General features: G+C 43.0%; 1 protein-coding gene across 2 annotated transcripts in view; it reads right to left on the reverse strand.

The window, feature by feature from the left end:
- Nucleotides 1-17861, reverse strand: part of klf8 (Kruppel like factor 8) — a 71085-nt gene that overhangs the window by 29837 nt on the left and 23387 nt on the right. For both annotated transcript variants that reach the window (XM_087169787.1, XM_023430946.2), the window contains exon 2: nucleotides 7074-7466. In XM_087169787.1, the coding sequence (XP_087025913.1) occupies nucleotides 7074-7466 (393 nt within the window). The remainder of the gene's footprint in view (nucleotides 1-7073; nucleotides 7467-17861) is intronic.

Genomic DNA, 17861 nt, shown 5'->3' on the forward strand with positions numbered 1-17861 from the left:
TGTCAAAGAGGGGGTCAGCACAAAATAAGAACAATAAAAGAGCATCAGCTGAACACCCCTTTCATCAAAGCAAACCTGACATTATCTGTTCAAAAAATTGTCAAATACTCAACCTTGGTAAGACAACATTTAAAAATGAACTTCTTTCCCAGTTTTTAAACCTTCAGACCAATGTAGAGTGAGAAAATCAAACCACAATCACGGCTTTGTATCAAACTAGCTGCAAATTAGCTGTCAAACTCTTTGCTCATAGATAAAGGATAAGGGGATCAGAGCAGCTACGTGCCACCCAAAATTTACAAAAAAGTGAAAGTGAAAGCGCTCAACTTGCTCATCAATACGACACCAACTGAATATGATCTGCTTAACAGCTCAAGTTAATCTTAGTGGGTGAAGTTAATTTAATTTATCAGCCTTTGCAAAAATTCACTGTTATAAACTATTAATTTACTATTCAATTATTTCTTTAAAGACTTCTAACTCTGTGTGTTTATTTATTATTCATGGTGGAGGTTTAGCTTAACCCCAATCCTAAACCCGATTTCAACCTAATCTAATCAAGACAAACCACCGATATGAGATATTCAGAAACACCAAAACCTCCATTGGCTCCATATGGATAAAGATGCTAACCGATTAACTTTACGTCCAATCTCCCTTCCCAAACACGCCACTCCCTGCTAATAGTCAGTCCTGCCTATCCCACATTCTCACATACCTAAAGTAGCACAATCTGTAGGTCTGTGCGCTCTGCCTGCCTCACGGATAGGCTGGAGGAATCTTGTCACATGGTGTTACAAAACCTGCTCAGCACATCTATCGCCATTTCAGTCAAAGTTAACAGGGTAATAAACACCTTCCAGTGTTGCCATGCCTTCACTGTGGGTCCAGCTAACCGGCTAGTGTTGTGGTCTTTTTCTCTGTAATTACAAGAACGGCCACATCAGTTAGTTTGACAGTTTTGTGAAAACCTGTCATTGCTAGAGGCGAAGAGTTGAACCCTCTGACCAAAGCTCCATCATTACTGCAGCTTCTAGGGAGTAAAAATGTCTAATAGTTGAACCAAAATCTTCTTATTTTTACCCCGAGAGCCTCTACATCGATTTGCAGAGGCCTCAGGACGTTTATTTGTAAGGACTATTTTCTCTGCTGCCCCAGGAAATCAAGGCAATGACAGGCCAGAAAATGTACTGCTGAGGCGGATGAATATTCCTTCACCAAAGGTAGTTCCAGACATTCATTAAATTAAAAATATGTTTGAATAATTCTATATTATATGAATCTAGAGGTCATAAACTAAAGGTTAAATGTTAAAGTTTAAATATCAAACGGCACTTTTGGATACTGCAGTGTATGCTACAGCATTAGCAAGGTGCTCCAGGATGAAGGATATATTCTGGTGTTGATTTTGGTTCGTGTTCTCATTTCCGAGCCACTCTCCCAAACAGCTGATGTTCGCCATCAACCTTTGAATGATTTTTTTTTTTTTTTTTTGGGATGGACAAAAATAAAATCTCTCTTCTTGTAAAAGGCCTGTTAGCTTTCCTAAAGAAAACCAAGCTCAGTCTCATCTTCTAAAACAAAGAGCCGACTGGGACGAAAACATTGGAGGGAACACAGAGGACCAATTTACAGCAGTCATAATCCTGCAGTGCAGTCTGTCCTTATCTGAGCGTCCACACCCTCTCCACCTCTCTCCATTTGCACTCTTTCGTCATGTCTCCTCGCCATCAAATCATTTCTTTTTCTTTCCGTATCTCCTCTTCCCTCTGCTTTTCTATACTTCCTGCATCCTCCTCTCTTCATACCTCAGCCAGCCGACAACACCCTTCCCTCCTTCCTGCATATCTAGTCTGAGTTAATGGTGCCTGTGACTCTGACGGGCTTCACCTTATCATTACTCTTCACACCCTTTATTCTATAACCTCCTCATGCTCCGATTATAACAGGATACGTAGACCTACCTATCAGCTTAACACTAAAGCTAGAAACATGCCTGCACTGTCAACCTGTGACATCATCACTTATGATTATATTCAAGTCACCACCAGTAATAATTAGGTCTTTTACCTCAGGACAATCAGAGAAGAGAAATTAAATGAACTACAGTCAAAAATGTATAGGCCTACCATTTATGTAATTCAAATTGATTGACAACACTGCTACAGAAGTCAAATAAGGATTGAGTGCCAACTTGCAGCAACTATATCAGCCATAAATGCTTGAATTCACTTCTTGTAGATTTCTTTGGACATATAAAAATGAATGAAATTAATGTAATTTAGTGTAATAAAAAAAAAAACACACAAACTGATTTTACTGAGAAGGATGAACATCACAAGCAGAAACCAATAAAGACACGACGGATATATACAATATGCAGGTGACGTGCACGTGGCCAACAGTGTCTATTTAGGAATGGGGACTTTTGCTACGAAGTGTTCAGCGTCTATTCCCAATAATGTCATTGCACAGATTCAATCATTAACTACCTTCATCAAACAATACCAGCAATCAAACAGTGTGAGAACACATTTTGATTGGACATGATGGATTTGTTATAGTCTAAAAACAATCTAAATATTGAATTATTCCTCTGGGGAAATGATCGGGTTGATTTGTGCTGCTCAAACCCTCCGAGACATGAACTGTTTATCTGAGAAAATAAAAAGTCCGACATAAAAATAAAAAGCGGACAGGCACTCCCCTTGCTTTAGAGAAACTCCCGAGTTCTGTGTAAATCACCGAGCAGCTCGACGCTCCAGATTAGCTTTATTTATTAGCAAAACAGTCAGACTGAAATAGTTTGATCCTGAGAGATTAAAAAAACCGCAGAGGAGTTCAAGCAACGTGCAGGATGACCCGAGGAGGACGTTTGGTCTTTCTCCTCAAAATGATTCACACAGCCTCTTGTCAGGGCGCTTTGGCGCTTCCGTGACCTCTGACCTCCTGACTATTTGTTTCACGGATCCTATTCTACTGATACGCTCGCTGAAAGTCAATCGGGATAAAAAACAAACAAAAGGTCAACTTTGATGCTTCAAATGCAAAAACCGCAAATGTCAACACACTCCACGGCATGTGAGAGCAAATAAGTGTTTGTGCATGAAGTGTGTTTAATGACTTTCTGCGGCTTTTTATCCGTCCACACATCAGGACCAGACTGCTCCTCCTGCTCCCTCATTTTCCTGACATCATGTTGACAGAGCAAAGACTCATCATGATCTTAATATATCCTGTCGTCTTTATATATCCAAGGAAGCCAGCCAGAGGTCACAAGTCTTTTTTTTTTTCTTTTTTTTTTTTTTTACTTCACATTCACACTGTTCAAATAATTCATTCACCGCTGCTGGAGTCCCTGGGAGGTTAAAAGTTTTGCTTAAAGGTCTTCCAGCGGTAAGGTCTCATTCACTTTTAATGTCCAGAGATTTCCAACTGGTCTGGGAACTGCTGAACCTGCTGTTTACATCCTATAGAATCAGCCTTCATGTTAGCATTGTGCTAACATGGAAATCAGAAACGAATCGATAAAATGCCAAACATCCTCTGGTTGTCAAATCTGAGAATTGCCCATTTTCCTCTCTTTGTAAACTGGAAACTTTTTTAGGATTTTGACTGTGCGCTGGAGTAAATCGGCTCTAAAAAGTCTGGGAAACTGGGAACTATTTTTTTTCAAATTCTCTGGCATTTTATAAACTAAACCATGGATTAGTTACTAGAAAAAAGTCTCTCATCTGCAAACTCAATGCAAGGAAGTTCTTCCTTCCTGGGAAAGAAAAGCTGAGCTGCACAGGAAATGCTAGGTGTTATGATTCTGGTTTGTTTGGAATAAGCGGTAAAAAAAGAAGAAGCAGAAGTAGAAGAAGAAGGAGGAGTTTAGGTGGTTAGAATCTGCTGCGGTAATCAATACTAGAAACAGCTTCACCTGCATCGACAGGTGTCTCAAACCTCCATCACATCTCCAAACTCCTCCTCCACCTCACCAATGCCCAATCCATCCACCTGCTTCACCCTCACCCACCTCTCCATGCATATTTCCTCTATCCATCACTCCTCCATCAACTTCACTCTCGCACTCCCTCCACCTATCCTCAGATCTACATCCATCATCGATTCATCCTTCATTCTGCGCTCCACCCACCAATCCACTCCCCACGATCTCTCCATTTCACTCTGCCCTTCCCTTTCCACCAGTCCTCTCCGTCCTCTGTTCTCGTTCATAGGAAACTTCTTGCATCTGTCTGAAATCAAATCGCGGCTAATTCTGAATGATAAAGTGGAGCAATGACTAAAGACGGATGCATCTGTGTCGCTGTGATGAATTATCTCAGAGCACTCGCATTAGAGGGCACTGGCGTGAGGAAGACATCCTCAAAACATGAACGTAGGACGAAGGTAAAGGTCAAGCAAAGCTGTTAACAAACAGTTTAGAGTTGATATTAGTCACAGGTAGGATCCAATTTCACAAACTAACAGCCAGAGGCATGGTGTCACATCTCAATATGCAGCTAAAATTCTTAGTGCACGCTGTACTCGACTCTATTCACAGTCAAAATGCCGCAGCTAATCGTGTGTTTTTTTAATATGGTTTTGAAGAATTTCTTTGTCCGTGTGTCAGCAGGGTTTTCAAAAACCAATTAAATTTACTGAACAGATACGGTGTGAAACAACTGATTAAACTGAAATGTAGCTGAGTACATTGGAGTGTTTGGTGATCTGAATCTGGGGGGTTGACAGAAAATGTGAAAATAACATCAGGTTCACACACAAATTCCAATGTATGAGATATGAGACAGGAAAGCCGAAACTCACAGTTGACCAGGTAAATACCTAAGAGGTGTCCTTCACACTGAACACACACTGCCACTAAACCGCAGAACTACAACACTAACCTTGTACAAACATGTAAGCTCAGAGGAAATGTTGACAAGTAGTCAGCGACATGTTTGCACTGAATATTGAAGATAATGGTCGATGTGAAGAGATTTAAATCGAGGTGATTGTTTCCTGAAGAATTTACGCTGCGCTGCGAGCCCGTCCTAAGACAGTGTGCTGTATCTGTATGGTAAATCCTGTGTTCATGCAAACAGTGAAAGAAAAACATGAATTCCCGCCCACTGTCAATAAAACTGAGTTATTATAGACACAAGACACAAGACACTTATATTATGAATCCAAAAAGCTGCATAAAGCCAGACGGTGTCAGGACTTAAGTTAAATTTACACTGACAACAGCACTGCATGGATCTGGTAAAACAAACACGGGGGGGTTTGGCAAAAGAAAAAGGTGAACCTGAGTTGACTTTTTTCCCCAAACGAAACTCGACATCAGCCTTTGTCATTTCAAATATCCAGTGCTGACATGTGAACACCATATTTCTACTGTTTACCTGGCGACCGTGGCACGCTGTGGTAACCTTTCAGAGCAGTGAAATCCTTCTTCATAAGTTTATGAAGTGTTGTGCAGAGTTTTGGCATCTGATGAGACTCTAACTCACGGATCTGTTACTTTCCTGGATTGTGTTTCAACATCTCAGCAGCGCCTGAAACAACACACCCCCACCAGCTCAGCCCCCCAGCACATTTCTTTTAATGCAGGGCTGCACACCATCCACACCAACCTCTAACATGGGTTCATCCAAGCTCAGTGCATCAGGTTTAAATTGGTGAAACCGTTCATTTATAATCCTATGATAATGTTTATTCTAGATGTTTGTTTTTGTAGTCTTGTCCATCTTTTCTGTCAATGGCGACACAAGAGACGAGCAGACCAGACAGGTCGTAAACAAGCCCCCGAGCGCAGCTGAAATGTGGGTTATAATCCCTCCATACACAGGAAAACTGTGTTTGCACAACTACAGCAAGTGTGTTCGGTCGAAGCTGAAGCAGGAAGGCGTCAGTAAACTGTGTTGGATATTTAAAATAGACAGTTTGGGTAATAAATTTACAACTGGCCTTTGTTTTCTCTTCCAAATGAGTCCGGCTGACCTGAGGCCGTCTGATCATGTGACTGCTCCTGTTGTTATTACAGAAATCTAATTCTCTTCTTTAAAATCTAGTGATGATGATCTCTGGCTGATCTACAGTGGAGTATATGATTAAGTGTTGGGCTACATCCACAGTAACAGCATTTCATTTTACACCCGTCGAAACGAGCGTTTTGTAGTAACGCACCTGACAATGCATATCACATGACCGTTCACGCACACTAGGCATGCGCGTGCAGGTGTAAACAGGAAGTGGATTGCCTACTCTGCAGTAGAGGGATGAACAGGAATGGTGAAAAGCGAATGTCGGCAGCTGTAGCAAAGACAAAGAGATCAAAAACTTTTGTTATTCGTTACCCATGTTGAAGTCAGCGCCTGTAGTCGAGGCTGACGCTGTTGGTTTTCGCTCGGGAAGGGGTCACGTGAATCAGGGAAGGATTGTGACTGATAAGATCCAATCAGGAAGCGAACAAGAGTGTGTCTGCGTTCCAGTAGTCTTAGTTTCCGTCCGTCCAGACTAAAACGCAACCAAACTCAGCAGCGTTTGCAAAAGTTTCCATCTTAGAGGCTGAAAAACTCCGTCCAGTCGTATGGACAAAGCAAAGGTGATGCGTTTTAAAAGTAGAACGTATCAGTGTGGATGTAGCCTTATAGAGGACACGGCTCTACGTTATATACGGCCTCCGTGTTAGCTGTTTCATTCTTGGATGTAAAGATACAAGATCAAATCTGGACGCCCTAAAGTTGGAACTGTAGGAAAGGTCAGATCCATATTAATATTTGACAAATTGATTCTCAGTTAATTGCTGACTCATTTGTAAAACCTGCTGATGTCATGATGAGTTTGAAACTCCTGGATAAAATCTTCCTCCGGCGTCTGTCTGAATCTAATCCTGCGTGAGCTCGGCGTGATCGAACACGCCTGATTGTCAGCGATGCCACACCTGCCCACACCCACCTGACTATCATCCTTCCCTCCGCCCATCAACTCTTCCGCTTCCTCACCCACAGATCCTCCACCCCATTCCTGCTAATCAATCAACCAATTACTTCCATCCACCCCCCCCAACACCACCTCCTCCTCACCGTGCACTCCATCTCCTCTGGCTCCGGTTTGATCTGTACAGACGGCATGTCTGTCTCGCCCTCCTGCTTCTCCTCCTCCTGCTGCTCCTTTCCTTTCTTCTTCTTCTTCTTCACAGGCTTTGTCGCTGCTTCCTCTCGCTCCTCCTCGCCTGATTCCTCCTCCTCCTCCTGCGGCGGCTGAGGCCTGGTCACCGGCTCCTCCTCCTTCTCCTCCTCTTCCTGGACTGCAGGTGGCAGAGGTGATGATGACGGCGGCGCTTGTTGTTGTTGTTGTTGTTGTTGCTGTTGTTGTTGCTGCTGCTGTTTTCGGGTCAGGGCGCTCTGCTTGGCCGGGCTCCTCTGCTTCTTCTGGGCGCCGCCAGCATTCTTCTTCTGCTTAGGAGTTGACTGGCACTGAGGAAGAGAAGAAGAAGAAGAAGTGACAGAAGGTGAGAGGAGCACGGAGGGATTGATCACAAATTGGAGTAGAAGAAGTAGAAGGACGGGGGGTGGAGGAGGGGAGGGGAGGAGGTGATAAGGGGGGTAGGTGAGGAGAAAAAAAGGGGGGGGGGGTGAAATGCAGAGAAAAGCTGTAGAAGAAGGGGGAGGAAAGGGTGAGAGCAAGGTATAAAAAAAAAATTAAAAAAAGCCAAAACTTCCAGGCCGGGGGGAGAGGGTGAAAGAAGGGATTTGTTAAAGGATTTGAAGGCGCAATGAGAAGGGAGGGGGCAAAAGAAGAGGAAAGAAAATGTTGGGGTTTTTTTTAAAAAAGAAAGAGGTGAAAAGATAAGAGGACGAGCGAGGAGGAAGTCGGGTAGGAAGACAGGTAGGAGAGGAAGCGAGACAGGAAATGGCACAGTAGAGTTTGGAGGTAAGAAGCATTACCTCTGCTCTAAAAGCCTGCTAAAGAAAAACCCCCCTCTCAAAAATCTGCCAGAAGGGAGGAGGGAGGGGGGGGTGTGTGGGGGTAAAATAAAACACACACACACAAACACACACACACTCTCTTTAAAAAAAAAAAAAAAGAGATAGAAATTTGGAGACAGAGAAGGAAGAGAGACAAAGGCCTAATCCTGAGGCTGCCACTGAGGGAATGAGAGCGAAAGAGAAATAACAGAGATACAGAGAGAGAGCAGGGAGGAGTAGCCGTGAACTGACCCCTCCCTCCCTTTCAGCGGCAGGCAGGCCGACACACCCTTTTCTGGAAGCCGAGCAAAAGACACACACACACACACACACACACACACTCAGAGAGAGAGAGAGAGCGAGAGAGAGAGAGGTGTGGGGAGTGCCAAGGCAGAGAGACTCGACACACACTTGTAGTAATACTCACACCCCTTTCTCTTCTTCTCTGTCTCCATTTTTTTCTCCATGTCCACTTCCTTTCTCTCACATTTAACATTTCTACCTCTCTGAGATTCACACGTACAAACACACAACTGTGTAAGAACTTCTCAAAAACTGTGTTGAAAACAGCAACAAATATAAAAGCCAGTGTAATTTGACCTAAAGATTTAGTGAGGTGTAGCGCGACTCATCATCTGTAATGTGACGACACTGATGATGCAATACATCGGGGTTGTGGGGTATCGACACGTTTGAGTACATGTTGAACTTTTTTTCATTAAAACAGCAGAAGACAAAACTTCACAAACGTTCACAAGAAATTTGTCAAAAAAAAACTGACAAAATTAGGATTTAAATCATAAAGAATAAGTGACGAAAGAGCATGAAACTGAAAAAACATGTGGCGCCAAAAAGTATTTAAGTTCAGTATACAGCAGTGGTGAAGTGAATTAAGTCAGATAGCACATTCAAGGGTAAGTTTTTGGGGCTCTTAATTGATCAGCTCTGATTCTTTTCCCAATCTATTAACACATAAACCCATTTATATTGACCATAACATTGACTGCAGTATGGTATAACAACATATTTATATATATACTGTGAATTAAACCATATTCAGGTCGTTTTAATAAAGATTTTACAAAAAGCACACATTTGATTTTTTGTCCGAATATTCATTTACTGATTCATTTTCTTGTTTAACAATTAATTGATAAATTGACCAATCAATGTGACTTAAAGAGGCAAAATTTTCATTCATTCATACATTCATTCATTTTATGTGTCAGTGTGTTGTTCCTATAGTAACACTCATCTTTGTCCCACTGGTCTCCACGCTGCGGCCCACCACTGGGTTGTGACCCACAGCTTGATCCCTGCTGTTTTACACAGGTGGAAGTTGTAAAAAAAAAAAAAAACAGATAGATAACTTCCCCTCCCACTTCATTCTTTTTTTTTTTTCTTCCCCTCTGAGCTCAGCTGTTGCTGATGTGAACAGTTACAGCCGACGCTTCAGTGGAATTTTTTAACGCTGTGGTTTTCAACAAAACTCGACTTTGTGAGATCTGCACGTCAGCGCCTGAGCTCTGCGTCTAAGTGCCTTGAATGTGATTAAACACAAGCTAAAACATCTTGTCCCTGTGACGGTGGTTGTGCGGCTGAACCTGCACGAACTACAGGACATTTAGGCAGAGCGATGGGATGGGATGGCTTAGTATAAATCGTGTCATCCACTGTGAGCGAGTGATGAAAAAAAACAGAAACAGGAAGCGACAGTGACATGAAATCACACCTTTGCCATCTTTCTCACAAGGCAACACACTGTGAAATGCACTAAAAAACATGTTGTGTACTTCCTGTCTGCAGTAGCGTCCCTACTGTACACCCCCACTGTTTCATGGGAAATGTAGTGCTACCATATGTATATATACGTTAAGAAAGAGGAGTGTTAGCTGTCTTTATGCCTCTATGAATGAACTGTATAGTAACAGTATATATACAAGTAACATTCATAGTAGCAATGCAATCATTTGAAAATAAAAGATATAAAGTAATGTACTCATCAGTTTCACGTGGGTGTGGGTATTTTGGCACATATTATAATACTCATATGGTGTGGGTTCCCCTTTAAGGTTTTCAAAGGGAATAATAATAATAATGATAGTTGTAGTTGTATTAGGTCACAGTAATAAAATGTCTGGAGCAGTATTTGAACCCCAGGTGCTTTCACTGGATTTCTAATGTTTTACTTGCGCACAGCTGTTGATTTATGAACAAGGTCTGTGATTAATGATTGAGCTTCACATTTTGTTCCACAGCAGAGTCGATATATCAGCTACAAGTTTTGAGCTGTTACTTTTCAATTACGTAATATTAACGTGTGGTTCAAATTTTTTAGAAATGAACAAAATCTTGAGTCTTTTTTGGCTCATTTGATTTTTTTTTTCTCTTTATCCTGAATCCAGCGCTGAGAGAAGCCATGATGGGAAAAGCTGGGTCGGTCTATGCAATGACGTCATCAGTGGACTTTCCTAACGAGTATCTGTGTTTATTATTCTTTGTTTACTGTATTTTGTTCTGCTTGCGACTGTCGACACAGACTGTGCGTTGCTCTCCGGGCAGGCTGACATGTGACCCGGCTGCAGTGGATTCCACAGTGAGGTGGGGCCTCGGCCAATCAGACTGGGTGTGGCCGCAAGCACCACCCCTCCCACACACACACACACACACACACATATATATATATAGAGAGAGAGAGAGAGAGGACACACACTGGAATCTCAGTCCCATTGTGAGGGGACAGAGCCCCCTCTGTGTCTCTAAACAAAGGTAAAGGCAGCTTGATGCCACACCTTCCCCCCAACTGGCAACTGGCAACTCTCACACACACACACAATCACACACACACACACAGCCAGGGTCTGAAATTACACCAAACTCCCTCTCTGATACATTTTAAAGTATCTTGTACTTGTATAAGAGTTTAGACGGACCATGTGACATGTCAAGTTATTTCTAACACTGCCACAGTCGAATCCAACAGTGATGGTTTAACATTGAGCTAAGGCTTCTGTCTCTATAGAGCTGCCATTTTGCACCAACAGAGCAAAATCCAATCGGAGAAAGTGAAACAGAATCGGATTTTTACACCAACTGGAACCAGAAATTGACCAGAATGCACTGCAGCAGCAACAGAGGTCACGCTTATTCATTTCATTCTTGTACGTCTGGGGTTTTTTTTTCCAGCTATAAGGAGGTACGCAGGTGTATGTGGAGTTAAGATGGTGACAATGATACGTGTGGAGGAAACAGGAAATGATGCAAACCTTTAAACTACAAGTAAATTTGTTCTGCATGAGTGAAGCATGTTCGAGAAGAGCGGATTCTAAGAATTAGAATAGATTAAAGCTGATTTTCTTTTACAGCATTTGGTGTCTATCATCCGTTCTCGTCTGTGATTGGCCACTTCTCACCTACTATTCACGTTGAACCTGTCCATTCAGTTCTGCGGAGGCAAGCGTGAATGAAAATTTACACGCTGTGCACAGTTATTGGCAGCCGCTGGTCGCAGGATGGAAACTCGACAGGTGCTTTTACTCAGACACATCACATTCTTTCTTTTACAATTTTCACGCCAAGATTGAGCAACATCGTGAAGGGAATCAGATTTGGTGCTCCGCAGCCAGAGGTGATACGAAGCTCGTCTTTTAGTTGTGAAACGGCCGTATTGTTTACATTTTTAGGTAAGTGACGGACGGTCTGGAGGAGGGAGGATTTGTTATTGTCTGTTGGAAGAAGCTGAAGGCTGCAGACGGCACAGCTGAAGGGCAAAACTCCACCAGCGGCTTCAAGTCAAACACACTCCCTCACTTCCAGCTGAGGTTTATAAAAATCCTTCCGCATTAAAACTTCATGATTCTACCATTTACCCAGGAAAGTTAAGCATTATCAGGACTAATAAATACAGAAACCTCCCCTCCCTACAGGTGGGAAGATACTGACCGTACAGGTGAACAGAGGAGGGGATATATTTGTTGTAGTACCCTTTCAGAATTCTTAATGACCTGTTTGGATTGGAAGGGTTACACGCTGCAGCCAGACCTGGATCCAACAGGATTTGCACGTAATTCTTTGGTGTTTGTTTTAACCTAATCTGGAGCTCCAGCTGGGTGGAGTTAAGTGCTCCAGGACAGTTTAGACAGCAGCATGTTGCGCAATAAATCACAGAACAAAAAGACACACACACACATTAAATTGAAATTTTAAGTTGTCTGGACTTTACTGGAGTTGTGCTTCAGCTTATAAACCGCACCCTTTCTACCACGTCGAGCAGAATGAAGCAAACACTGGGAGTCTTCTGCAAATCCAGCTTGATCCACATCTGCTGGCAGACGAGGCAGTCGAGGGGAAGGAGTACAGTGGGGGGGGGTCAGGATGTGTGTGTATGTGTGTGTGTGTGTGTGTGTGTGTGTGTGTGTGTGTGTGTGTGTGGAGCAGCACTAACGAGTAGTGATAGACTGCATGAGTGTGTATGCGCATGTTGTGTGTGTAAATGAGGAGTGACAAGAGTATGTATGTGTGAGTGTATGTATGTATGTGTGAGAGTGTGTGCGCCCCCCCTCCCCCAAGAGAAGGGGTCCCACTGTGGAGTTCCAGGAAAAAAAAAAAAAAAAAAAAGGGTGGGGTGGGTGTGACCCTGTCAGCCTCTGATCCCACCACAGGAAGTTGGGGTGGGGGTAGAGAGGGACGTGGAAGAAAGACAGACAGAGGACCAGGGCCGCCGTGACACAGATTTAAAAGCTGCACAACTACATAATCAGACGAGGACGTACGCAAGAAACAAACATGGGAAATTTCTAAGTCTGTTTGCAAGTTTCAAATAACTATGAATAATAAAAAACAAATAACAAACATGTGTGTCTTTAAATCGGTCGTAACGGCAGTGAAGATCAAAGTCAACAAAACAAACCACTTCCTGTTTGGCGAGGTGAATGCGGCGACATGTTTCATGAGCTGAAACATCTCCCGCTGCTGGACAACACAAAACCTCCACCTTGTTGTTTTGTGATTGTTTTATCATCTGTTTGTTATGTTTTTATTATGCCTTTCTTATTTAGCATGAATTGCGTTTCTGTATGTTTCTATAAAAAAACGCTCCCTCTGGTGGACAATGTGAATACATACATTTGGGTTTTGTGTTTCTTTTGGTATCTGTTTGCTAATTATATGTTTTTCTTTACTTTTCAGTTTTTCCGTACACTACAAAAAAAAAAAAAACAGCTCTCTGTGGTGGAGATTGTAAATCAATTTTCTGCGATGCTCGGTGACGAAAACTAAAATTATTTGGAATATTGAGCTTGAAAAACATGAATGTGAAGGTGGCATTTTATCAGTTTCCGGATTAGGAAGAGCACGGCAGTGGGCAGAGCTGAGGTAGAGTCAATTTGAGTCATCAATGACCTGAAAACTGGCACACATTCACTAGCTCCATCTTAATTAATGTGACGAGTCGCTGCTTTTCTCTCTTTACATAGCGTTATTAATACAATATCATATCTTTTGGACTGCTGTGATGATCATTTTTTATATTTAATAGACTCAATGATTAGTCAAAAGAAAGAATAATCAATAGATGGGACAATGATACAAAGTATCATCAGTTATAGACATCACAATGAGGGGACGTTGGCGGCAGTGCTGAGGTCATCACTCACTGACTTGTACTTTTTGGAGGGAAGTTGGGTTTGTTGCGGAGTCGCTCTGCGGCCGTCCACTAGAGGATCTGTCTCCGGGCTCCAAACAGGCCGATCTGAACATTTTTAAAATCTATTTTTATCTGGCGAGGGGCTGACTGAGCGTGAACTGAACGCTCTGCTTCATCCTCATGCGGTCCCACACATTCACACCCGCTCAGAACAACCAGTCTGTTACTGCTGAGCTGTAGGGAGCTGAGGAGTGGAGTCATGGGACGGTGTTTCTCAGGGGGGGGGGGGGGGGGGGGGGCATTTACTTTCTGCGTCTTGGTCTGGGATTCAGAGCAGTATTCATATCCTGTCACTACCTCACTAGAAAAAAGGAATGACAACATTCAGTGGAGTTTAAAGCAACACACTGTACATTCAGGTCATCCACTTCCCCAAATGCTTTCACAGGAAATGAAAATATTGCATTTTTCTGCTGCGGGACGGTGAGAGGAGGTGGCAGCACCAGTAAGACAGATATGATGGAGGCTCGACAGGAAGGGTGGTGGATGAGACCTGCTGCAAGAAGTGATGACCTCCCAAATATTCTTACTTTGCATTCAAACAGCTGAATACACTGAGAAAAATGAAGCAAGCGCAGGTTTCGTGTGATTCACCTCCTCCTCTCACACGTGGCTCTGCCTGTTTCATGTTCGTTTCAGGGTTTTTTTCAATTACAGTTTTTATCCTCATGGAGTCGTCTGACACACACACACACACACACACACACACACACACACACACACACACACACACACACACACACACACAGAGAGAATGATTCGACAGTACCAACACATGCAGTGTGTGATCACATGTACAAAACGCTCTGGATAGTGTTCATGAAAAGCTCAGTTCTCAGCGGTAGAAGGCAAAAACATACAGAACTTTTCTTTTTTTTTTCAAATCTGTCAACCAAAACGATAACATAAAATTAGAAAGCTGTGACACAGAGCTAAAACAATGTACAAAATGAAACGTGTCGACTCCGTTGCCAAAGACCGACATATCAGCATGCTGAGATCACTGTTCCAGAAATTACATCGCTGTTCACATCGTATTGAAAGCACCAGATCTGGGCAAATTCTTTTTGCTGCAATTTAGAGCCTTTCACAGGCTTTTAAAAATCCTTCAAATCACATTTGCCTTCACACCTTTGGAGTGATGAGTAATCGGCAGAGTGTATTTAAATCTAGTACTGAAACGACAGTTGACTAATCATTCATTTGCTGGTTCCAGCTTCTCAAATATGAGATTTTGCAGCTTTTCCTCTCTTTTATAATCAATATTGTAGATTGAATATGTTTAGGTTTTGGACTGTTGGTCAGACAACACAAGTCATTTCGAGACATCGCTTTGGTTTAGACTAAGACGTCAAATCTTTGAAATGCTGTTTTCATTTGAAACATCCTGTGTCAACACTAAAACACTAAAACACAGTGAAACAAGAGGGAAACAGTTTAATCTCTTTGTCACTTATACTATGTTTGAATATGGCCGAATCCATGATTGAGTTATTCTCATTAACACACACACACACACACACGCACACATATATATATATATATATATATATAAGGGTGATTTAATTGCAGTTAACACAGCCTTCATTACCTTATCAGCATCATCATGAACACAGGTAAGTGACACTGTGCTGTGTAATCAGCTAAACTAACATTTAAAGTATGAGATCACAAAGGTGCCAAGTGGTGACTTTTGTGTTTTGCATAAGCTCTGGGTTCCCTGCACCTGCTAGGGTGGTGTTTTAAAATTTAAAAACCGTCAGCTTCGGCTACATCCACGCTAATACATTTTCATTTGAAAACGCTGTTTTAAAACCGTCCAGACGAGCCTTTTAGCTCTGTGTCAGAAATAATCTTACATCCATGCTAACCTGCCCGACAGCATATATCACATGACACATTCACGTACACTGGGCTTTGTTTGTGTCGGTGTAAACAGGAAGCAGATTGCCTTTTCTGCAGTTGGCGGTGGGAAAATATAGCTTGGGAGAAGGATAAGTTGAGATTGATAAAACCCAATCAGGAAGCAGACGTGGGTGTCTGCCTCATCGTTTTCGAAAGTCTCAGCTTCTGCCCCTCCAGACTAAAACGCAACCCTGGAGTTTTTCAAACTGACGCAGGGCCAGCAGCGTTTCCGTTTGAGGGGCTCGAAATCTCCGGAGCGGAGTGGACGCCAGGTGTAAACGTGGCCAAAGTGATGCGTAAATTTAACTGCATTAATGTGGACGTGTTCTTTGACTTGACATTTTTCACCATTTTCTGAGAGATATTTTCTAGACTAAAAAAAAGAAAAAACTCAAAGATTACTAAAAGATTAGTAGATAATGACCATTATCTAAAGATACAGCCTTATTTAAATCCATGATTACATTAGTGAGCAATAAAAACCCTTGATGAGCTTATTTTTTACAGTGTATGGGAGAGAGAGAGAGAGAGAGAGAGAGAGAGAGAGAGAGAGAGAGAGAGAGAGAGAGAGAGAGAGAGAGAGGGTGGGACAGAGAGACAGAGAGAGAGAGAGGGTGGGACAGAGAGACTATCTGGGTCAGCGCTCTCCTCTCTGTCACTGCTCCACTGCCTCTCTCCAAAGCCCCCAGCCCTGTGTGTGTGTGTGTGTGTGTGTGTGTGTGTGTGTGTGGTTGTGCTTGTGTGTGTGTGTGCGTGTGTTTTGGGTGGGGGGTGGGGGATTGCCCCAGTCAGCCGCACTCTGCTCATGCCCCGAAAAGGTTCACACACACACACCCACACGCACGTAGATGCACACGTTTCCATGTCTGGTTATGCCCACACCCATGAACGCACACGCAGCAATTTTTCCCAAGCTGTTCCAAAAAAACCCCATCGAAGGCACACACACACACACACACACACACACACACACACACACACACACATACACACACACACATACACACACAGAAACAGACACACAACATTCAGTCCTTCCCATCAGAAGTGCAGATGAAGATAATTTGGCTCCAGTTTTCCGTTTCTATCTGTTTTCTGCCTCGATTAAACTCAGTGTTGCCTTTTATAATGCGATTACCTAACTGTGCAGCAGCAGTGGCTTCAGTCCGGGGTTCGCCGTCATTGGACGTAACTGAGAGCACAATCAGCACGAGAAGAAGGAAGAGAAAAAACCAAACTAAAAGAGGGAGGCAGAAGGCTTTTTTTCCCCCCTCCATCATGGCCGCCTCCTCATACCGCTGTGGGTTCATTCTCAGTTCATAGCGCCGTCTAACATCCCCCCTGACACACTGCCGATAGCTTTCAGATATAAAACAGTAATTTGTAAGTGCAAAAGCAGTGGATGATCAGATTCAGTCACAGAAGGGGGGGGGGGCATCTTTAGGATGATTTGGACATTTGTCAGCAGAGAGAGGCATAAAGGACGTACTGCAGGAGAACCAGGTTGGTTAGAGCTTGATCAATAATGAGAGCATTAAAAGGTCTCCCAGTCTCTCCGAGCCCGTCCTGCAGCCCTGTGAAATTTTTTTTTGCTCTATTTTGAAGTATTTTTCAGCCTTTGTTAGAGAGAGTACAGTGGAGAGATGAGAGTGGAAAAGGCGGGAAGAGAGAGACAGATTAGGGTCCAGGAAGAACGGTCCCTGGTCAAACTCAAACTGTGGGGCGATGCGATTTCATGGTTAGCATCTTAAACCGCAAAGGCCACGAGGACATCCTGATTTCTTCATTTGTACTGGCTCAAACTGAGACCATACAAAGATTTCACAGTGTTTGTGACGCTCAGAGAAATATCTTCCTCTCTGTTAAATGGTTCTGTGCGTGAGAAAATCTCTTTAGGTTGACGACCACAGTGTAAAAAAAAAATCACTGCTCAGCACGGAGCTGCTCCTGGTTGAATGTTGGTCCAAACTGGCAGCTTCAGAAACAAATCAACAACATTACAATCTGACGTTTTACAGCCCGTTTATGTCACAAACGGCTCGAAAGACGAAGTGAAGGGTGAAAAGGTGGCGGTCAAAGCGAGGAGAGAGACGGGATATCATTTGGGAATGGGGATGACGTCGCACAATTTTTTGACTACATCTCATGGAGGAAATTCTTTGTGTTGCACTTAGTTGTTCACATGAAAAAAGGAAGCAGAAGTTCAATCCAATAACTCCGTTCTCACTTCCACACGACTGGCCAATCACTGTGTGAAGTGGATGCGAAGGTCTGATTGCCGCCCCCCCCCACCC

The sequence above is a fragment of the Seriola lalandi genome, unplaced genomic scaffold, assembly GCF_002814215.2.
Source record: "Seriola lalandi dorsalis isolate HSWRI2012SDOR001 ecotype SW California unplaced genomic scaffold, Sedor1 jcf7180002054914, whole genome shotgun sequence".
NCBI classification, from domain to species: Eukaryota; Metazoa; Chordata; class Actinopteri; order Carangiformes; family Carangidae; genus Seriola; species Seriola lalandi.